General features: G+C 44.5%; 1 protein-coding gene across 2 annotated transcripts in view; it reads right to left on the minus strand.

Annotated features, from left to right (window-relative positions):
• Window positions 1–7,281: 7,281 nt before the first annotated feature.
• TGM5 (transglutaminase 5) overlaps window positions 7,282–23,400 on the minus strand; it is a 42,169-nt gene continuing 26,050 nt past the window's right edge. For both annotated transcript variants that reach the window (XM_004380681.2, XM_004380680.2), the window contains 7 exons: window positions 15,170–15,308; window positions 14,445–14,548; window positions 14,097–14,336; window positions 9,740–10,105; window positions 9,181–9,341; window positions 7,626–7,759; window positions 7,282–7,442 (listed from right to left, as the gene is read on the minus strand). In XM_004380681.2, the coding sequence (XP_004380738.1) occupies window positions 7,289–7,442; window positions 7,626–7,759; window positions 9,181–9,341; window positions 9,740–10,105; window positions 14,097–14,336; window positions 14,445–14,548; window positions 15,170–15,308 (1,298 nt within the window). In that variant the 3' untranslated portion in view covers window positions 7,282–7,288. The remainder of the gene's footprint in view (window positions 7,443–7,625; window positions 7,760–9,180; window positions 9,342–9,739; window positions 10,106–14,096; window positions 14,337–14,444; window positions 14,549–15,169; window positions 15,309–23,400) is intronic.

Here is a 23,400-nt window from a genome sequence, read left to right on the forward strand (position 1 = left end):
GCCTGTGAGAGTGGAGCTGGGGGTGGAGTAAAAAGGTAATTTTTATACGTTTATCCTTTTACACTTTAAAAACTTTGAACCATTATACCCATTTGAAGAATCATATTATGTAAAAAAAATTTTTAAAAAGTGGGGGTGGGGGGAGAAACTGTTGCTCTCCCAACCCCCAAGAAAGAGTCTTCATTAGAAATGAAGAAGTAAAATTTTTTATTATTTGAATATGATATGATTTTTTTTTTACCTGGAAAACACAATGAATTCTACTAAAATTGACTATAAAAGATAATTTAGTAAGTTGGCTAGTACCAAAATTATAGAAGTCAATAGCTCTCATACCCAAAATCAACAACCAGTTAGAAAATATAATTAAAGACCAACTTAACAATAGCAACAACAACAATAAAAAATGAAATATCCAGAAATAAACTTAAGAAATGTACAAGGGCTATCAGGAAAAAACAAACAAACAAGCTTTGAAATGCTACTGAGAGACACAAAATTAAGACTTGAGGAAATAAAAAGACAAACTATAATCTTGGATGAGCTAATTCAGCATCATAGATGTCTCTTCTTCCCAAATTAGTCTTAAATTTAATGCAGTCCCAATAAAAAAGCCAACAAGATTTTTCTTTGAAACTAGATAAGCTGATTATAAAGTTCAAAAGGAAATTTCTAAAAAAGTAATGAAATATGACCAGCCTTCTAGATATTAAAACATAATATGACGTTACTATCATTGAAAAAGTCCATGGGCCAAAACGCATGCATTATTTATGTATATGCTAAATGTGGCACCTCGAATCAGTGAGGAAAATAGGGATTCTTCAGTAAATGACTCTGGGACACCTGCTGTTGTTAGGTGCTGTTGAGTCAGTTTTGACTCATAGTGACCGTGTACAACAGAATGAAACTCTGCTCAGTCCTGCACCATCCTCACAATTGTTGTTATGTTTGAGCTCGTTGTTGCAGCCACTGTGTCAGTTTATCTTTTGAGGGTCTTCCTCTTTTTCACTGATGCTGTACTTTACCAAGCATGATGTCCTTGACATTGTGATAAGTGTTATAAAAGAGAAATTCTGAGTGCTAGGATCTAGGTGTGGAGGTCAGGGAAGTCTTTCCTGAGAAAATGATATTTACACTGAGAAACATGAAGGATAAATAGAAGTCAGATAGACAGGGGGGCAAGGGGAAGGGTAGGGGAGGAGGAGAGAGAACAGCATGTGCAAAGGCCGTAAGGCAGGGAGCAATTGAAAAAAGGCCAGTGGGCCTGGAGTACAGAGAGTGATGGGGATAAGTAAGGCAGGGGATAAATCTTGCAGAGTTGAACTAAGGATTTTGGATCTGATCCTCAGAGCTATGGTAAGCCATTGAATAATATTTTGAGCAAGGAAGTAATATGATCAATTTGTATTTTTAAAATGGCCAATAAAAGACTACTGTAATGGTTCAGGAAACCCTGGTGGCATAGTGGTTAAGAGATACGGCTGCTAACCAAAATGTCGGCAGTTCGAATCCACCAGGTGCTCCTTGGAAACCCTAAGGGGCAGTTCTACTCTGTCCTTTAGGGTCGCTATGAGTCAGAATCAACTCACCAGCAATGGGTTTGTTTTTTTTTTTTTGGTTTTGTAATGGTTCAGGTGAGAGATGAAGGTGGCCTGGTCAAGGTGTGTTGGTGAAGTTAAAGGAGAACAGATTTGACAGAAATGTAGGAGATTAAATTGACAAGACATGCTAATAGACACGATTTGAAGGGTAAAGAAAAAGAAAGATCATCCAACATGACTCCCAATTTCAAATAAATTAATTATGCTGGTACACTGATTTACAAAGTATTTTCACATACATTACCTCCTATGATCTGAACTGCAACTTTGTAAATTAGGTAAAGGATCATTATCCCAACTTTATTAGTGAGAAAACAGGTTCAAGGAAGAAACATTTATTTTAATTAATTACATTTAATGAATGAATTAATGAATATATGCCTCATTCCAGAAAAATTAAAGAAGACTAACAAAAAAACATAATATTACAGAAGAACATATATTAAGTGATGTGAACAATGAACGATGAGTAGAAATGAAGATAAAACAGAACCAAAGATGAGGCTAAAAATGCACATCATAACCTACCTATACACATGTTGGCCACACACTAGAAATTTATCTCTAAGTTTTGGAGGAGTTGAGGCTTTCCCAAGACCTCACAGTTTATGTAAAGCCTGGATTCAAAATGCGGTCTTCCAGCTCAAACCCCATACGTTTGATTTCACATTAGCATGTAATCCAAATTACCACTGAGTTCTCTCTATTTAGTCTTCTTCTTAAATCTCTCAAAGACTTCTGCTTCTAGATATAGCAGACTAGCTTGATATGAACCCTCCTGCTGAGAACAACTGGAAAAGCTGAATAAAATATTTTTAAATATCTATTTGAAGCCAGCAAGGCAGCAAGAATTTGAGGGATCAAGATTTTGAAGAAAAGGGAAGCACAGAGAAATGAGCCTGACACTTAGTGCCACCTTTCCCTTTAGGGTACTTACTAATTCACAGTTGGAAAATGAGAGCCTGAGAATCTGAGCAAGTCTATGGCAGTTTCACAAGGCTGGAAAACTGGAGAATAAAAATTGGAGTTCCAAGGCCACCAATGAGGAGGGGGTCCAAATAAACACTCCAGGCTTTTAGTTGGGTCTCCTGAAGGGCTATACCCCAGGAGTAAGGGTGAGTAAGAAATAGATCTGAAATCAAGTTTCAAATCAGCCTGGGTTATGGTGCTCTGCCCCTACCCTAACTGTCTGCCAAAAGGAAAACTCTTTGGAGGACATTAGCATGATCCAGAGCCTGACATTATCTCTATATTTTTTCATATATGATACCCAACATTCAACCAAAAATTACCAGGTATAGCAGGAAATAAGACCAAATGACTGAAAACCTGGGGGGTGGGGGGTGGGGAAGACAATAGAAACAGGCCTACAGGAGATCTGGATACTGGAACTATTAGACACAGATTTTTAAAAATATGATTATTATATTCAAGAAAATAGATGACAACTTGTAGAATTTAAGCAGATGATTAAAATCTATCAAAAAGAATTAAATGGAGATATTATTGAAAAATACAATAGTGAAAATTAAAAATACAGTGTTCGAGTTTAACAACAGATTTAACCCAGTAGAAGAGAAGATTAGTGAACTAGAAGACAGATCAATAGGAAAGACCCAAAATAAAGCACAAAGAGGGAAAAATAATGGAAAATAAAGATCAAAGCATAAAAGACTTAAAGAAAAATTCTGTGTGAAATTGGAGTCCCAGAAGGAGAAGAGACAGAATGAGGCAGGAGAAATGTTTGAAGAGATAAAGCCAAGAATGTTTCAAAACAGAAGCCACCAATTTAAGAAGTACTAAGAACTCCAAACACAAAAAGAATTCCTCAAAAAAGAACTTGGTGGAAAAAAGAGAAGTTGGGGTGCTATTACCAAAGGAAGGGAGGTGAATGCTGGAAAGCCAAAAAATAAAAACAAATCAACAAGTGCCTATTATGGATTGTGTCCCTCCAAAATGTGTGTCACCTTGGCTAGGCCATGATTCCCAGTATTGTGTGACTGTCCACCATTTTGTCATCTGATCTGATTTTCCCATGTGTTATAAATCCCACCTCTATGGTGTTAACGAGGCAGGACTAGAGGCAGTTATGTTAAAGAGGCAGGACAATCTACAAGATTAGGTTGTGTCTTGAGCCAATCTCTTTTGAGATATAAAGGAGAGAAGTGAGCAGAAAGACATGGGGTCCTCATACCACCAAAAAAGTAGTGCCAGGAGAAGAGCGTGTCCTTAGGACCTGGGGTCCTTGTGCTGAGAAGCTCCTAGTCTTGGGAAAGATTGATGACGAGGACCTTCCCCCAGACTCAACAGAGAGAGAGAGCCTTCCCCTAGAGCTGGTGCTCTGAATTTGGACTTCTAGCCTCCTAGCCTGTGAGATAATAAATTTCTGTTTGTTAAAGCCATCCACTCGTGGTATTTCTGTATAGTAGCACTAGATGACTAAGACAGTGCCCGTTACATTTTTGTGCTTCAGGATTTTCCTCTATAAAGTGGGACTTACCTTGCAGGTCTGTTATCAGGATGAACTAATATGATCTGGGTCATGTGACTGGCAGGTGCAGGTGATTGATAAATGATAGATGATGCTATCAATTATGCTAATACCTACTGCAAGAAAGTGACGGTGAAAGGAAAATACACTGGATTTAGAACTAGAAGACCTGGGGTTGAGTCTCACTCTGCCATTTTCAGGCTTTCAGGCCTTAAACAAGTCACTTAACTTCCTCTGACTCTCGTTTTTCTCATCTATAGTATGGCGATAATAACAATACAGATGTTACAGGGGTTGTGAGATTTAAATGTATGGAAGCACTGTGTAAACTGCGAAGTGTGATACATCATACAGGATTAATAATTGCCACCTTCAAAAAGTCTCTACAAGTCTCTTTTCATGCCTGAGGCTGGACTGAGTGTTGTAAGAAGAAAATCATACTGAGTTCCACTGCGGCTTGGGGTTGGGGGGTTCGGGATGAGTCTGGATGTTTGCCTTGTTTATTACTCTCTATCCTAGAGGCCTAGAACATTCAACATATAGCTACTTAAAAATGTTAAATAAACGGATGAAAGACAACATTTGCATTACAAAAGGGCTTTAACCCAAAGAAATGACTAATGGGAATTGCAGGCTCCTATGGCAAACTAAGGAGCCCTGGTGGCACAGGGGTTAAGTGCTCGGCTGCAGGTTGGCAATTTGAATCCACCAGCAGCTCCACAGGAGAAAGATATGGCAGTTGGCTTCCGTAAAGATTTATAGCCTTGGAAACTCTATGGGGCAGTTCTGCTCTGTCCTGTAGTGTTGCTATGAGTCAGAATCGACTCAACACCAGTGGGTTTTTTTGAATGGCAGACCAGAATGCAATAGCCCTCTAAGTGTATCTCAAATCACATAAAGTTTACCCTGACTCTGCAAAATTGAATTAACCCTGAACACTAACATTACAGGTGGTGAATGTAATCCAATCCTCAAAGGAAATAGATGCCTGAAGACGAGTGTGTTCCAAACTCCTTACACTACCACCTGGGGGTCTTCACCACCTGGCTCTTGTCTCATTTTTTTCTGCCACCAGCTTCCACTCACTCCGATCTCTAGCCACCTGAATGACTTGCAGTTCCCCATTGCTTTACCTCATGCCCACCCCTTCCAATCATGAGTCTTTATTTGGGTAACTCCGAGTCTTTTAGCTTTCAGTGTAAGCAGCACTTCCTCCAGGAAGCCTTCCTTGGTCCACGACCCCAAGCCTAGTTGGTTGTCCCCCCTTCTGCTCCCACAACACCTTGGACTCTCCCCAATGGTGGTTCTTACCATTCTAAGTTACAACGTCCTGCTTGTATTTCAGTCTTCACACACTTATACTTGAGCTCCTTGAGGGCAGGTGCTGGTCCTTTTTGTGTTCTCAGTACCTGGACCAGGGCCTGGGCCCTAGTAGAAACTCCATAAATATTTGAGTGAGAAAGTTAATGAATGTGGTGTTAAAACCAGGGTTCATGAAAGAGTTGGAGGATGTGGTGTCTAAACTCTTCCAAGTACTTCAGAAGTCATTATCTCTGTAAGGTGTTCACCTCCATGGTGTTTTCCTTAAACCATTTTTCATGATTGACAGGTAATAATTACAGGATGAAATAACCATAGGTTGCTTCCAGCTCCCTGCCACCAGATCCTGGTTCTCAGCACGCTCTTAACAGGACTATCAACCTACTACGTAATTCCTACCACACCCTTGTCTCTCCCTCTGCACTTGGCCTTTTGCTTATGTACAATGGAAGTATTTAACTTCTCTATTTAATGTATAATGGAAGTATTTAACTTCTTTATTTAATGTGTGCGCGTTTAATGTATGCCCTAAACAGCTGTCTCAGTCACATAGCCAACACCTGGAGGGCAGGTGCATCATGCCTTCCCCATCCAGATCTTTGTGCATTGAGAAAGCAGATGAATCCCAAGAGTAGATAATGATTGGCATTGCTTTGTGTTCAGTAGGACCCAGAAAGTGTGGAGTTTGAATTAGCGTAAACACAAGCTGCAATCAGTGGAAAAGTCTGAGAGTACCTCATTCCCTACCAAAATCCTACGTCATGGCATTATTCAGCTGGCTTTATCTCCTGGACCCCAGTCATCCCAACTCCATCAAGGACCACAATACACTGGTGGACGTTGAGCAAAGAGGCTGAAGTATTAGGACTGATAGACTTTATGGATCTGATATGGGAAGGGATTCAAAGGAAGGTCAAGTGTGAGACATTGCGCAGGCTTTTTCCCAAGACACAAATTGGTCGGTAGTACATGAGAGCACCTACAGATGTTGTTTTTCTAACTGGATTGTGACTATCTGTAAGTATCTTACTTATTTGTTGACATGTTTATTGTCTGTATTCCCCCCACCCTACTAGAATGAAAGCTCCACAAGGGCGGGATCTTTGTTCTGTTTACTGCTTTATCCCCTACTCTCGGGAGCACATACTACGCACCTAAAACAAACAAACAAAAACCAGTTGCCATTGAGTTGACTGATTCATGGCAATCCCATGTGTGTGAGAGTAGAAATGTGCTCCATAGGTTTTCAATGGCTGATTTTTAGGAACTAAATTGCCAGGCCTTTCTTCCGAGGTGCCTCTGGGTGGCCTCCAACTGTCAACCTTTTGGTTAGCAGTGAATGTGTGTCAACTGTTTGCACCACCCCGGGACTCCTAGGCACACAGCAGGCACTGAATATTTCTTGAGAGAATGGGCTCGGGCATTGAAGCAATAGGACACTCCCGGCATCCAGGAAATAATTGGGAGCTGCTGTAAGAAAAGTGATAATTACAGGGGGTGAAGGAGATCAGAGCAAGGACTCAAGTTTATTGGTACTAAGGAACTAGCCATTGCATCAACAAAGCTGCTCGGCAAGTCTTCATCTTTCCTTGACCTCCGGGGGCAGTAAGTCATGGTCAAATCCAACCAGTGTCCTCTGAGCTCTGTGCCATCTCACACTTCTGTATGGGACACCGGGGAATCCCTGGGCTCCGAACAGAGTCCTGGGTGGATGTGCAAATGGCTCAGGGAGCTATCCATCCCGGCATCCCCTCTTCTGCTCCGCTCAGAGCCCTGTGAAGCCTCTGTTGTGATGGGAAACGGAACAGCTTACATTTGAACTTGCTCCTTTTCCTGAAGCTGGAAATTGATACACCAGCTATTGCCCCAGAATTTATAACCCAACGCCTACATATACATTTCTGTAACCCTTGATGTCCTTAAATTTGTTGCTCCTCAGATTAGCTTGGATCTGCCTTTGACCACTCTTGAAGGGGACAGTCTCCAGAGTGATGCTGGCCTGATGCTGGGGTTTGAGGATTCCGATGCTGCAGCAGACAATGGAGAATGTAAGAACAATGTAGGCATTATGATAGCCCCCAACCCCTTTCCCACTCAGTACCCTGGTTTCTCCTTTCCCCGGTGTTGTCATAGCCTTGTCTGTCCAGAAAAAAGGACAGAGTTGATCCCTGGATAAAATGGGAGAGAAGCCGAGGACACCCAGCACTTACAGGATTCTTTGCTGCTTCTTGAAGAGACCGCTGCCTTCCACCACCAGCATACAGTCCTCAGCATGCTCTAAGAGGGGGTTTGCAAACATCACCTGTATGGAGAGTGGCTGACCCACGACGGCAGCTGCTAGAACCTACATAGAGAGACGCAAAGGAGAAGGGAATTCATCCTCATTCACCAGTTCACTGAGGGCCTACTGCATCTCAGGCACTGGTTCCTAAACTGTTTACAGAAAGCTGGACTTCCTTGAGCTGTATTTTTCCAACTGTGGGTTGAATCAAGTTAGTGAGCTGTGACCAGGATTTTGAAAACTGAAATGAAATAGACGAAAATATCAGAATGCATCCCACAAGATAAATGCAAGTATTGTTATGTGAAACTTTTGTTTCTTGTTGTGTGAAACTTTGTTTTGGTGAGACAAGTATGGATGTTTGTGCTGAGTTGTGATGTAAAACGCGTTACACCGTTCAACTCGGGATGGTAAAGTCTCAGGAATTGGGAGCTTCTAGTCATATTTCCTCGGCTCCAAGGATTTCATCCAAGTGTGACAGAATCCAGAACTTCCAAAGATTCTTCTGTATAATTTGAGGGGATAGACTCTTCTTGGGCAGTTTTTGTTTGTTTCTTCTTATTGCAATTCTACCCCATCCCTTCACTTCTTCCTATCCTAACAGGCTCATTTCCGTTCACCCCAGTGCATGAATGGAGAACAATGGGTCGTTCAGGGCTGTAGAAAGAGGGAAGAAGCCTCAGGAAACCTGGACCCTCTTTCGACCAGTTGCCATGGAGTTGATGTGACTCATGAGGACCCTATGTGCGTCAGAGTAGAACTGTGCTCCATAGGGTTTTTGAGGGCTGACTTTTTGGAAGTAGATTGCCAGACCTTTCTTCCGAGGTGCCTCTGGGTGGAATCCAACCTCCAACCTTTCGCTTAGCAGCTGAGCACCTTAGCCGTTTGCACCACCCAGGGACCCTGCACTTTTCAAATGGACTTCAGCATCTGGGTTTGCCACATTTACCCCACCAGGGGGCATCACTGGCTCAGCCACGCCTTCCTATTCAGAGGACCACCGAATGTGAGAGCAGGAAGGGTCCTCAGAGGCTACCTTGTCTAATCCTCTCTTTTCACAGTTCGAGAAGCAGAGACCCAGGGGCCTGTCTAAGGATGTACAGCCAGCAAAGGTTAGTCTGAGCTGACCTTTCAGATAGAGTTGTTGCCCCCACCCGGGCCCCTCCCGTTTGAACTCATAGTTTCTACTGTTGGCCCTGGGGGAGGCTAACAGTGAGAGATGGCTCAGGAGAGGGAGGCCTCCCCACCTCCCCACAGCCCCTGCTCAAGGATCCACCAAAAGACCTCTAGTGGTACAAGAGGATTGAGTGTTTTCAGATAAACCTGCCGTCCCTGGTAGGGCGGTAGCTGGGGGCACCAGAAGAGGCAGAGGAAAGAAAGGTCTCTGTTGAGCCCATCCAGGCTGCCCTCCCAGAGACTCCACCCTCTCCAGCTGGGTCCCAGGAAGCACCCCCTCCCCAGCCATTTGCAGGACTCTTGCATACATTAATCACGATGCCAGGATAGGCCAAAGTGATTATCTTGTCCACCAGCACCTTCTCAGGGCAGCTCATCTCCTCGCCCAGGGCACTGAGGCGGATCAGCTTGTCCGTTGACAGGTACTGGCTGTACTGGGAATAGGGGATTTTGCAGTGATGGGTCTTTGCTAGGGAGAGAACACAAGGACGAGGTGAGAGCAGCTGGGGAAATCAGCTGGGGCTGGGTTGGATCTGGGGGACTCTTCTGTGGAAAGGAGGAAGCCAACATGTTCTGAGCCCCTGTGAAGCAGGGAATAGCTTTTCAGACGGAGAGACTGAGGCTAAGAGAGGCTAAATGGCTTGTCCACAGTCATTCTGCTAGTAAGCTGAGGCTCTAACCAAGGTCTGATGACTCCAAAACTCAGACTCTTGCTGCTAAACTAGGCTACTTTCCTTAGAGTAATGAAGGGGAGGGAGAGGAGGAGGAGCCTGTGCCAGAGAGAACAGTAGGTAGGGAGGTGTCAGAAGGTACATAACCCGCTCTGTGGACACACTCTGCCCCCACACCCATGCCCAGAGCCCATACCTTCTTCAGCGGAGAGGATGATGAACACCGTGTCCTGCCAGAACGGGGGCAGAGGGCTGCCATCATGCAGCAGGGACTGGGCACTCAAGTTCACCTTGAGGTCCTTGAACTGGTACGACATGTTGTGGGCCAGCAGGGCAAAGCTTATGTCCTGGCCCATGTTGGGTGGGTCGAGAAGCTTGAATTTCAGGGACACCTGGATAACATCTCTGGGTCGAAGGGAAGGTGTGTCCAACCTTCGAGGGCTGTCCTGGCTCAGTGTCATCGGCCTGGAAGGTCGAGGATCTCCTTGGTGGGGACCTTGGGGCCTTCCAGCCCTCAGCTTCTGAAGAGCCTTCAGAAACACCTGCCTCTCCTGGGTGGAACCTGAGAGGCAAGAGTACAGCACCAGCTGTGGGCCAGGCTGACCCAGCGGATACGCCTCGGCTGAACAGCCCCCCCGCCCCCGCCAACACCTGCACTTACACCAGCCATGTCTGCAGGGGCCTCGAGACCTACATTTCCAGTGATAAACATGTATTGCCATTCATTAAGTGCTTCGTAAGTGCCAGGTTTTGCTGAGCACTTTGTACCTTTAATCCTTGTGTCAACCAAGAGAGACATGTATTATTACTGTTATTATTATTATTTCACAATATAGATGAGGAAACTGGGGCTATGAGGGGTCATGTCACTTGCCCAAGTCACACAGTTGTGATTTGGAGTCCAGGTGGAAACCAGACCTGCCTAACTCTAAAACCTGTGCCCTTGACCATTCAACTCTACCCAGCTCCCAAAGAAAAGACGAAGGCTCACAAGTGTGAAAGAATAAACCTCTTAAAGAGAGCAGGCCATGATGTTCCTGTTCCATAACCAAATTACTGGTTAGATGGAGGCTAATTCCTGAAAACTGAGAAGCAAAACAGAGGCAATGGGAGTTGTCTGAATGGCCCAGGTCTTCCTGCTCAGTTTTGGGAGGGAGGGGGCCGGGGAGGTGGCCCTGTGGGCAGGATGTGCAGGGAGACTCTCCCATGCTTCTCTAATGGCGCCAGCAGCTGCCTTTACTGAGACTGGCTCCACCCCACAGTGCATTCACCACGACCTCCCGAGGCAGAGGCGATTTTTATCTCCTCGCTCTGGGGGTCCTTCTAACTCCAGGTCCCGGCTCTTGAGACATTTGCTGCAGTAAGCATGGGCCCAGAGAGATGCAAATTGGATTTAGCTATCTGTGGTCAGGTAGACCCCCAGATTCTGTCAGGCTGGATGGGACGGGTCAGAATACTCCTGGCCCTATGAGCCACGGCTGAGCAGGCCACTCAATCCTGCCAGAATGTAACTCCAGACCCCTCCAAACCCCTCTGTGGAGGTCACAGCAGAACCCCATGGACCTCTGTAGCAAGCGCTATCGATGCCCCACCACATCCTCTTGGATTTACCACGTCAGTGCCCACAGGCCCTACTTTCAAGTATTAGCACCTGTGATCCTTTGTCTGAGGCTTTCTCTGCCTCCAGAGCTCACGCAGCCATGCGTGGGGCAGAACAGAAGTGCTAGGGAGTTTACACTGCCCAGGAGCAGCCTCAGCCAATGGCTGACAGGAGTGGGTGAACAAATACCCTAGCCCCTTGCCTCTTGGTGGGGTAAATCTGCAATGTTCTACATTTTACACTGTTTCCCAGGTAGAGTTGCTAGATTTAGTAAATTCTCTTGGTAGTCCCATGTGTTTCAGAGTAGAACAGCACCGTAGCGTTTTCTTGGCTGTAATTTTTATAGAAGCAGATTGCCAGGCCTTTATTCCACTGCAATGCTGGCTAGGTTTGAACTGCCAACCTTTAGGTTAGTAGTCAAGTGTAAACCATTTGCACCACCTAGGGGCCTTAAATAAAAATGCAGGGCCAGTTAAATTTCAATTTCAGACAAACAACAAATAATTTGAGACATACTTATACTAAAATATTACTAATCCTGCAGTTTACCTGGCAACCTTACTACCAGAGTTCCCCAGCAGGATTAAGCTCCAGCTGTCCGTAGTGCTAACAGGCTTGATTAAAAAAAAAAAAAAAAAAAAAACCATTGCCCAAGACACAGCTATTGGTCTGTACGTGTCCAGAGTTAAAGAGAATGAAGGAAACCAAAGGCTCAGAGAAGAACCTAGTCCGCAGGACTAATAGTCTACATGAACCACGACCTCATCTACCCTGAGACCAGAAAAACTAGATGGTGCCTGGCTACCAATACCAATCGTTCTATCAGGAACACAACGAATGGATACTAATAGAATGAGACCAAAATGTGAGACAGAACTCGAATTCTTAAAAAGTCCAGACTTACTGGGCCAGTTGAGACTGGAGGACTCCCTGAGATACTCTTTAAACCTTGAACCAAAACCATTCCATGAGGTCATCTTTTAGCTAATTAACAGATTGGCTCATAAAATAACAATATCATTCATGACTACTGTGCTCCTTTAAAAAATCATCTATATAAGACCAAACATCTGCTTAAAAGCAAAGATGAGAAAGCAAAGGGGCAGAGAAACTAGATACTGGAAACAGAACAACCAGAACGGAAATAATCAGAAAGTTGACGCACTGTGAAAAATATAACCAATGTCATTGGACAAAGTGTGCAGAAATTGTTAATGAGAACCTAATTTGCTGTGTAAACTGTCACTGAAAACAATAAAATATTTTAATAATAATTTAAAAAAACCCTGTTGGAACATTTTTCTCCTGCGGAGCAGCTGGTAGGTTCGAACCACAGACCTTTCAGTCAGCAGAGAAGCACTTAAATACTACACCACCAGGGCTCCTTAACAGGCTTGATACCAAAGAACCAAACCAAGTGCTGTCGAGTTGATTCTGACTTATAGTGACCCTATAGGACAGAGTAGACCTGCCCCATAGGGTTTACCAAGGAGAGGCTGGTGGATTTGAACTGCCCACCTTTTGGTTAGCAGCTGTGCTCTTAACCACTGTGCCACCAGGGCACCAACAGGCTTGATAATGCCCCCCACACCCCCATATTGGCGTCTTTCCCTTCCCTGTCTCACTTCCTCACGCTCCTACCAATACTTACTGGAAGTGCCTCACAAATAAACCACTTGAATCCTTGTCTCGGGATCTGTTGCTGAGGCAACCCAACCAAGACAAGCCCCAGTGTCAATAGGGAGTGGAGGGTCAGGTACTGCTGGGCTGTGTTCAATGCCTGTCTTGCATTGTGTATCTCCTTCCTAGATCTGGATTCTGGAGCTTCTGAGTCTGCCCCGAAGACCCACATAGAAAAACCAGACACCCACTTAGCAGTGTTCCCAGCAACTGCTCTCTACTCCCCATCCCCTGCACACATTCCCGACTTGCTCTTGCTCAGATGCTGCCCCTGCCCCTTCTGGCTCTCATGGACTGGATATTTTGATTGGTTCCCTGGTGGTTGGCCTTTCTCAATTTCCAGGAGTTAGTCTATACCTGGGGCCCTGGTAGCGCAGTTCAAATCCACCAGCCACTCCTTGGAAATCCTAGGGGGCAGTTCTACTCTGTCCTATAGGGTCACTAGAGTTGAAATCAACTCGACAGTAATGGGTTTGGTTTGGTTTTTGGTTAATCTATACCTAGTCCCTAGGTGGGACAAATAGTTACCAGTAAGCATGTGTCTACTGACCGAAATGTTGGCAGTTCAAACTCACCCAGAGGCGCCTCAGGAGAAAAAAAACGCCTGGCAACCTACTTCCAAAAAAGCAGTCATTGAAAACTCCTTGGAGCACAATTCTACTGTGATACACATGGGCCGCCATGAGTCAGAATCAACTTGGTGGTAACTGTTTTTCTCTTTTTAGTCTACACCTGACCAACTTAGCTGTCCCTTTGCTGCTGCTGGTTTAGGACTCTCACATCTCAGAACCACCTCTGACATGCCCAGCCCTGGCAGCGAGCGGGACAGGGTAGGGTGAACACTTTGGCCTTACCTCAGCCTCGGTGCTGGCTGGTGGTCTGGCCCGTCCTCCAAATATTCAATACAACACAATTAATTAAAAAATAAAGTAATTAAATTCATTAACTAGAGAGAGCTCACTGAACCCTCTGTCTTCAGCAGAAGGCTGATTTTTCTGGAAGGCAGGGGTGAGGAATTTGTATACTGTTGGTGGACATCTCTCAGTGGCCCTGCAATCAACATGCACATCTTGTGGAGTGGCCCAGAGGGACATGCTAGCCCCTGGGATGTGGGGTGGTGGTGGGCATGAGGAAGTGAACAGAGGGGACACCCCAAACTGGGACCTTAAAGCTGTGTTCCTGCCCCACAGAAGCTCTCTGGCTCCACAGAGTCCTGCCCTAGCTGTCTGTGGCCACAGGATTTGGCCTCTGAGTAGGGCTGGATTGGCCATACCTTCTTTGTACTTGTAGTTCTCGGTAATGTCATCCCGTTCATCACTCTGGATGCTCTTAGTGCTGATAAAATTGCCGACAGTATTTGTGTCCCGGTGAAGTCTCTGCTCCTTCCCTCCATAGACAAGCCAGGACATGCAGTCAGCGTTCACCATGGAAAAGGCGAAGGGCGTGTCGTAGTTCAGGTCCACTTCCCCCTCTTTGATGGCTCTGACAGAGGCAGGGCCGCAGCAGTAGAGGCCTGAGGAGAACAGAAGAGCCTCGATGGGATTACAGAGCCAGACAAGGCCAGGCAGGGGCAGGGGCAGCGTCTGTGGGAGTGGGTTCTGCCTTCCTTCTGGAGCCTCACCGTTGCTTGTCTCCTGAGGTGTGGCGTCCACCACCTGCCAGCCTCCATATCCAGGAGGGAGGTCCTTTCGGGCCATCCAGCACTCGTTCCAGACATGGAAATTCCTGAGAGAAACCAGAGCAGTCAGTGTCAAACGAAGCTAAGGGGAGAGGCTTTACTGCTTGCCTTCCTTCTAGAGCAAGGCAGAGGATAGATGAGTGGATGAAACGTTAGATAGAAAGGCAGACAGACTTAGGACACCACAGGGCCTCAAGCCTCGGTAGTTTGAATAGCAATGGAACTTCTTTCTGAGAGCCTCAGTTTGCCCCCCAGAAAAGAGATTTCCTCTGCCAACTCTGAATGTGAATGGAGAGTGAGGGATTCCAGAGTCAAGAGAAATTAAGAATACTTCACTGTCTCTCTAAAAAGTCCTTGGGGCTCTTTTGGTCTTTGTGTCTGGAGGTAAGACTTCAGCCTCCTGTGGTCAGAGCTACAGGCTGAGAGTTAGATGAAGGAGGCAACAGAGGAAATCCTCAACCCTGGGCGGAGCGCTCTGAAGTGTGAGGCTTCTAAAGCCCAAGACATTGGTTTTTTGTTGAGCTGTCCCTCAGCCTTAGGGTTGGGGACACCAAGCACTGGGGCATGGGGAAGCCGGGTGTAGGAGATGAGTGGGGCACCAGCTCCTGGACACAGGCCCACCCTAATTCCTCTAGGGGGTTTTGGCTCTGATCGGAGGTGTCTCTCACCAGACAGAATCCTTCTTCTTATTCTCCAGAATCCTGCCTGTGTTGTCATAATACTCATCTATGGTCAGGTTCCCATCTGTGTCGTGGCCAGAGTCAAAGTTGGTGATCACGCGGGTAGGGATCCCCAGGCACCTCATCACTGTAGAAAGAGCAGAAAACCTCCTATGGGCTGTGCACACAGGAGCTCTGTGGCTTCCTGGACTCGGGCCCTGGGCCGAGGGAAATCATTCCCTGGGGAAACCATCGGCATCTGCAGGACGGGGCAGGAGCTGTCTGGGGCACTGGGTTGGTGACACTTCCAACCTCCACCTTCCTATGCCCCTCTCCCTGAGCACGTGGGAGAGACTCCGTGCAAAGATTAGGAGCCTGGTTGCTCAGACAAGCACTCCCAAGGCCAACAGAAAGTCCAGGAAGCCATTGATTGTCCTGCCCTTGCCAGCAGGGTGGGGCAGGCATGCTTCCTTTGGCAAGCCTTGGCCTCATTCTCTCCTGGCTGAAGGATCTCCATCTTCAAATCAAATAGCTGGACTTCAGTTCCTTCCTGTGGTTGGGATCGCTGGCTGAGACCATCAGAGTCTCGGGCAGAGAATTCTGCGGCTTTTATTCCTCCTATTCCATGGGTGTATAATCTTGGAAACCTCTCAAGAAAAGTATTACAAATCAATCCAGGAAGGGAAGGAAACGTAACAAAGGCGTAGACAAGTGAAGAGTCGGTACCTGGTGGAGAAATTCTTGAAAGGAAGTAGAAATTTGTCTTTATTCCTGAGGGGTCGGTCATCCCTCAGGATGTGGTCGGCTGTACTTCCTCCATTCTGCGTTCTTTAAATGCGACAACATCCCCAGCTCATCCCACCACCAAATGCCCTAGGGATTCCTGTCCCCTCAAGTCCAGCAGTGATGACCCAACCAGTTCAATAACAACAGTAATAGTTTTTACCAGTCAGGGATGGTGTTAAGTGTTTCACATACGTTATCCTCAGGATGAAGAGCTGTGGTGGCACAATGGTTAAGTAGCTTGGCTGTTAACCAAAAGGTCGGCGGTTTGAACTCACCCAGAGGCTCCATGGGACAAAGACCTGGTGATCTGCTTCTGAAAAGATTACAGCCAAGAAAACCCTATGAGGCAGTTCTACTCTGTCACATGGTGTTGGCTATAAGTTGGAATTGACTCAATGGCACCTAATAACAACATCCTCAGATCAACTGCTGTTATCATCCCCTTTTCAAAGATGAGGAATCAGAAGCTAAGAAGAGTTTTCTACCTGGCTAAGGTCACACAGCTAGTAAGCAGCAAAGCTGTCACTCAAATCCTGGTCTCACTGCCAATACTGTGCTCTTAATATGGAGTCCACCTCTGAGTATTGTGCACACAGTTGAACATTTTAGTACTGTCACTTCACTGTACATCTTCAAGGAGCCCTGGTGGCACAGTGGTTAAGCACTCGGCTGCTAACCGAAAGGCTGGCGGTTTGAACCCATCAGCTGCTCCATGAGAGAAAGATGTGGCAGTCTGCATCCGTACAGATTTACAGCCTTGGAAACTCCATGGGCCAGTTCTACTCTGTCCTATACGATCACTATGAGTCAGAATCGACTCAACGGTAGTGGGTAGTACATCCCAGGCATTTTCTCACTGTTATCAAATATTCACCAAAGCAAGGTTTCTACTGGCAGTTATTTCTAGCTGGTTTTCAGTTTTTTTCCCCTGTTGTAAATAATGTTGGGATGAATATCTTAGTAGATAAATCTTATTTTCTTGGAACATGTTCCAAGAGGTGAAATGACTGAGTCAAAAAGTGTGGATATTTCTAAGGGGTCTTGACACATACTACTGTCATTTGGTTTGGTTTCCAAAGTTTAGGGTTTTTAGCTTAAATATTTATTTATACTACACATTTAATGGCTTATAGTTTATAGTTGAGGCTCTTTTTTATTGTGCTAAATATATATGTAACAAAACATTTGCCATTCAGCATTTTTTACATGTGCAATGACATTAATTATGTTCAGCATGTTGTTTGATCATCACCATTATTCTTTGCACAAAGCTTCTCCAGGTGGGGACACACCCCTGGATGTGGCCCAGGAGAGGGAGGAGAGAAGTACAAAAGGGAGCTGTGAACTCTCAAGTGGCAGGTCTGGACAGGGCCAGAGAACTCGGGCAGGGAGTGGGCAGAGCTGACAAGTGGATTGTAGGTGGAGGTGACACAGGACAGCCTAAAGGTGAGGGTGAAGGTTGCAAAAGCAGCCGCTGAAGGAACATGAGGCAGGAATGAGGCAAGAGAGGGATTCCAGAATGTTGCATGGGCACAAACGGGAGGGTGGATGACACTCACGGTAACAAGAGACCGTGCCAAGGAGGGCTGGCAGGGAGAGCAGGGAGCAAGCCTCCTCCCATTCTTCACCCTGACTTATGAATTCACCAACAGCCACTTGAAGTGTCAGTGGTGGTGTCAACTCGTGCTAACATGGTTTGATGGGCACTTTTCCACCCTGGCACAGGTAATTGGTCTCATAGCACTTTGAAGCTCTCTATTAGACCAGATCACGTGGGCTTGAAATTATTTGTTTATAAGCCTGTCTTCCTGAGGGCAGGAATTGTGCATTATTCATCTTAACTATTATACAGCCATCAACAATACAGGCCAGGCCTATTGCAGATGCTCAGGGCATCTTTGCTGATGACTGTGAACGAATAATTTCTCAGGAATCTTTTGCCCATTCAGGGATTTCCAACTTTGGCACAGCACTAGTGGCTGAGGGCTATGCCTGGGTACCAAGCTTGGCTGTCAGTGGAGCCTAAGGGTTGATGATGGATTTGTACTGATGCATTCTCACTCTTTACTCATGGTGGCTTGTGAGCAGGGATGGAGGCAGCTTGTCACAGTGGAACAGAATGAAGCTACAGAGGGGCAAGAATGGTTTCTTACAGACAGGGTGAAGCCAAGGCTTTAGCTTCGACATCATACCAAGAAAAGGAGGAGCAATCAGATTTGTGCAGCCAAAGTCCTGCACATACGGGTTTACAGGGGCCTTCCGCCTCTGTCCTTCTTGTTCTGTCTTCCCACCAAAAGCTCATCCTGTCTTGTAACTTCAGCCCTTACTTCTGAGCCCACGATGCTGAATGGGCATCTTGAGCCTGTATGGAGGCTTCACTGTCACTAAACACATCCCCGACTGAACTTGTCTTTCGGTCTAAACCAGTACTCCTTCCCAACCTTCCACTCCAGTCAACAACAGCGTCACCATCGTGGGTGCCAGGCATGGTGCTAAGCACTGTGCAGGCATTATCTCCCATAATCCTCTCCACAACCCTCTGATTACTCTGACTTTAACGATGAGAAACCTGGAACTTAAAAAGGTTGAGGTCACGTGGCAGAAAGTGGGAAGCCAGGGCAGGACTTGAGCTCACGTTTCTTTGATCTCAAAGCTTTTAACTACCAGGCAGCAGCACCGCAATGTTACTGGACCTCCAGCAGTCGTGTGATGTTCTCGTCAACTACTCCAGGCCATACTTATCTCCTTGTGCTCTCTCATAATCCCAGTTGCCTGTGCCACACACATCTCCATGCTGGACTAAGTTCTCTATGATTGCATACTTTTGTCTTAGCTGGTCAGTCAGATTATAAATCCCCTAGAGTACAGCACATACCAGATACTTTCCTTGCATTTCTTCATTCCAGCTTAGTGCTAGGCACAGAGTAGATGCTCGTTAAATTTCTGTTGAAATGAGTTGGCCTCTGTGAACAAGGTTTCTCCAGACTATCAATCCTAGTGACTCACAGTTTGACATAGGACTTGTGTTACTCATTGATAATTTTGTGAGAGCTGATTCCCTCAAAAATAGAAATCCATATGAGGGATGTGTGTTTGGGTGCATGTATATACACTTGGGCAAAGGTGGACAAGAGCTCAGAGTCAGGAAAGGACTGCAGAGTTCCCAAGGTATGTTACACCATCCTCCCAGCATTAGTTACTACTTTTAATCACTCAGCCATTCAACATTCATTCTACAATAGGTGTTGAGCCTCTGCTATGGACTAGAAACCAAAAAACGAACAAACAAACCAGTTGCTATCGAGTCAATTCAGATTCATGGCAACCCCACGTAAGCAGAGTGGAACTGTCTTCCATAGGGTTTTCAAGATTGTGACCTTTCTAACAGATCACCAGGCCTTTCTTCTGAGGAGCCTCTGGGTGGGTTTGAACTGCCAACCTTTCAGTTAGTAAGCGCGCACTTAACTGTTTGTGCTACCCAGGAACTCCTGCTATGGACCAGAGAGTGGGTTACATGCACGGGACATAAAAATGAAAGACATTCCTGCCCTAAAGGAGCACAGCTTTACTTGTGACTGGTGATGAGCACTGTCCTGGTAGTGTACTAAAACTCAAGTGTGTTTCAGGGCTTAACTCTAAGTCTTCCAAATGGTTCTTTTTTCCCAATATGGCAATGTGGCTCCAATTTTATAAGAAAAATCAGTGGAAAGTTAGAGTTCAATTTATCGAAATGCATTCAGTCAGCTTTGCTGCCACACTTCCGTAGCATATACTGAGCCATACAGTCAATGCTTTAGCTAATAGAGTCAAAGTAATTGAATTTAAATGTGATGATTTTATCATCTTTACATTTTCCCCTGGATGTGCTAAGCTTCCAAATGGTCAAAATATCACTTCCTCCTCCTCCACCCATGCCTTTACTTGTCCCTTATAACCAGCAGATGGCTATATTGCCTTGGCCATTCAGATATGCCATCCCCAGGTCATATTTGAACTGTTCTCTCTCATCTGCAAGGGCAATAAAATAAAATCTTATTTGTTTCCTTAAGAATATCTTAAACATGCAAAATATATCATCTGTTTTCCATGCTAAGGTCCAGTCTCGAATCTTCTAGCTTGCACTACAGCAAGACCCTACCAAAAATTTTTTTTTTACTTAAATTTTTTAAATTTTACTTTAGATGAAGGTTTACAGAACAAATAGTTTCTCATTAAACAGTCAGTACATATATTGTTTTATGACATTGGTTACCAAAATCGTTTTTTGATAAGAGGATGGGCAATTAAGAACTAAACCACGGGCTTGAGTTCTGTCTGTTACTCAGGCAGCACAGTTGAGCACTGTTTATGGAGAAACAGGAAATGGAATCAAGAATATTAACCTTTAAGAGGCTAAGCACAGATTGTGGCACCTATATAACATGGATTATGTATTAGACAAAAATGGCAGCCCAGAAGGTGGTAATGGGCAGTGTCATGGATTGAATTGTCTCCCCCCCAAAATATGTGTTAACTTGGCTAGGCCATGATTCCCAATATTATGTGGTTGTCCACCATTTTGTGATCTGATGTGATTATCTTATGTGTTATAAATCTTACCTCTATGATGTTAATGGGAGCCCTGTGGCATAGTGGTTAAGGGCTTGGCTGCTAACCAAAAAATCAGCAGTTCAAATCCATCAGCCACTTCTTGAAAATCCAATGGGGCAGTTCTACTCTGTCTTATAGGGTCACTATGAGTCAGAATCAACTCAATGGCAACGAGTTTTTTATGATGTTAATGAGGCAAGATTATGTTATGTTATGTTAATGAGGTAAGACTCAATCTACAGGGTTAGGTTGTATCTTGAGTCAATCTCTTTTGAGATATAAAAGAGAGAATTGAGCAGAGAGGATGGGGGACCTCATTACCACCAAGCAAGAAGAGCCAGGAACAGTGTGCGTCCTTTGGACCTGGGGTCCCTGTGCTGAGAAGCTCCTAGACCAAGGGAAGATTGATAACAAGGACCTTCCCCCAGAGCCTACAGAGAGAGGTCCTTCCCCCGGAGCGGGCACCCTGAATTTGGACTTCTAGCCTCCTGACTGTGAGAGAATAAATTTCTGTTTGTTAAAGCCACCCGCTTGGCAACCCTTAGTGAATTATGAATTAATGAATCTAGGCAATGATAATCAATGAGTACTAACATTGAGAAAAGAAAGAGAATCAGATATTATGTTCCTCCAATTGGAAGTTTGTAATACCACCTGTTATGGATTGAATTGTATCCCCAAAAAATGTATGTTGTAAATCCTAACCCCTATATCTGTGGTTATAATCCCATTTGGGGATGAGTTTTCTTTGTTATGTTGATGAGGCAGTAGTAGTGTAGGGTGTGTCTTAACTCAGTCTCTTTTGAGATACAAAAAAGAGCAGATACAGCAAGCAAGCAAGCAGAGATGGGGGAAGATAGATGCCAAGCTACATGAAGATCAGCAAGGAACAGAGGCTCAAAAGAGAGAAGGAACTTCCTCCACATGCGACAGAGAGAGAAAGCATTCCCCTAGAGCCAGCACCCTGAATCTGGACTTCCTGACTGAGAAAATAAATTTGTTTGTTAAAGCCACCCACTTGTGGTATTTCTGTTTTAGCAGCACTAGATAACTAAGACTTCACCTGTGAGGTAGTCTTGCAAAAAAAAATCTAGAAATCAAACCTTGAATGTGATCGAGCCTCTAGATCTAACAAAGAATTTATAGGAAATACAGGGGACGTAGGAACATGATAAAGGACTTAGAATGCATTAAGAAAAATTCAGAATGTTTGAAACTCTATAGGACAAACAACCCAGTTTCTTCAACAAATAAATTGCAAGGGGCCCATGAATAATTAACTGCTATGAGAATTGCTCTTCCTCTCTAAATAACTAGAAAATCAGACAATATATATAAAACAGCTCTTTTCAGACCTTCGACAACAGATAGCACAAGACTATGATCCCTAAAAGAAGGGAAACAAGCAAGTGAGCCATACGAGTGCCCAAGTTTACTGCCTTGAGGCAGTTTTCAGGCAGAAACACAGGGAGAGGGAAACCAAGCAGAGCTCAGTAGTCTTCTTGAATTGAGGAGACAAGATCAAAGTTCAGGAAAGCCAAGGTAACTAGAATTTGCAGGATAGAGCAGTACCAGAGAGAAAAGAACTACACAGAGAGAGTATTCCAGATATCTGCAGAGAGGTCTCCTCAAGTCTTTGGCTGACTAATAATCTGTGCATGCATGGGAATGAGATTCCAGAAGGCCAGGTAAAGATCCACCAAAAAGCAATTGACCTGGAGGGACCTCATAATACACAGGACATTTGGTAGAGTCCTAAGAAGAATCACAACTTAGTAGTGGAGCTAAATTAGCCTTAGAGTAAAAGCTGTTCTGAACTCACCATAACAAAACTTAAAAGCAAGTCTCCAAAGGATCAAACTGATCTGCAAGGGACTTACTGGTGTACCAGACAAAGTCCTTTAGAGAAATAAAACAAAATCCAGTACTCAACAACATAAAATTCATAATGACCAATGTCCAATCAAAAATTATCAGGCATGTAAAGAAGCAGGAAAATATGACCCATATCCAGGAGAAATGCACTCAGTAGAACCAGACCCAGAAATGACAGAGATAATGGAATTAGTAGACAAGAATCTAAAAAAAAAAGGAATTTTAAATATTATAAATATGCTCAAGAGAAGGTCTAAGAAAACATGTACATAATGAGAAGAGAAATAGAAGATAGATGAATGAAAGTCCCGATGTAACTTCTACTGATGAAAAATACAATATATGAAATAAAAAATGTACTGTACAAATATTGCATAAAGATAACAATATGCTTTTTTTTGATGAGAACACATTCAGATACAACACTACATATTAAACACATTGAATTGTCTGACTATGATGGGGTGAAGTAAATAGGAGTGAGTTATGGGGACAAAAGAGGAAAAGTAATTTTTTTTAAAAAAAGAGGCATCTGGAACAGACCTATTCTAATAAATGCCATGAAATGAGGAATGTAATTAATTTAACCCTCAACACTCCAGGGAAGAAAGGAAGGGAATAAAGGGAAGAAGTAGTAGAGGCGGTGGAAACGAAAGTTTGGGGGATGGCTAGAAACAACTTTGAGCAATACCCAGCCAGATCTTTGGAGCCCAAGAGGTAGAGATTAAAATAGTATCAGACTAATAATAATAGCTAACACTTAGCTAAAACTAACTATGTGGCAGACACTTTTCTAAGCACTAGCCATATATTAACCAACAACCCTATGAGGAAAAATTCCAAACAATCCTTGATATCCCATGAATCAATGGAAGATAACGGTAGATTTCTGTGTTAGCCAAGGGCATTGTACAAAGGAGAGTTTGGACAGGAATCTAAAGAAAGTTTGGGCAAAGAAACACAGCTGCTGCCAGGGCTTTGTTTGAAGT

This window comes from Trichechus manatus, unplaced genomic scaffold (assembly GCF_000243295.1).
Source record: "Trichechus manatus latirostris isolate Lorelei unplaced genomic scaffold, TriManLat1.0 scaffold00076, whole genome shotgun sequence".
Lineage (NCBI taxonomy): Eukaryota > Metazoa > Chordata > Mammalia > Sirenia > Trichechidae > Trichechus > Trichechus manatus.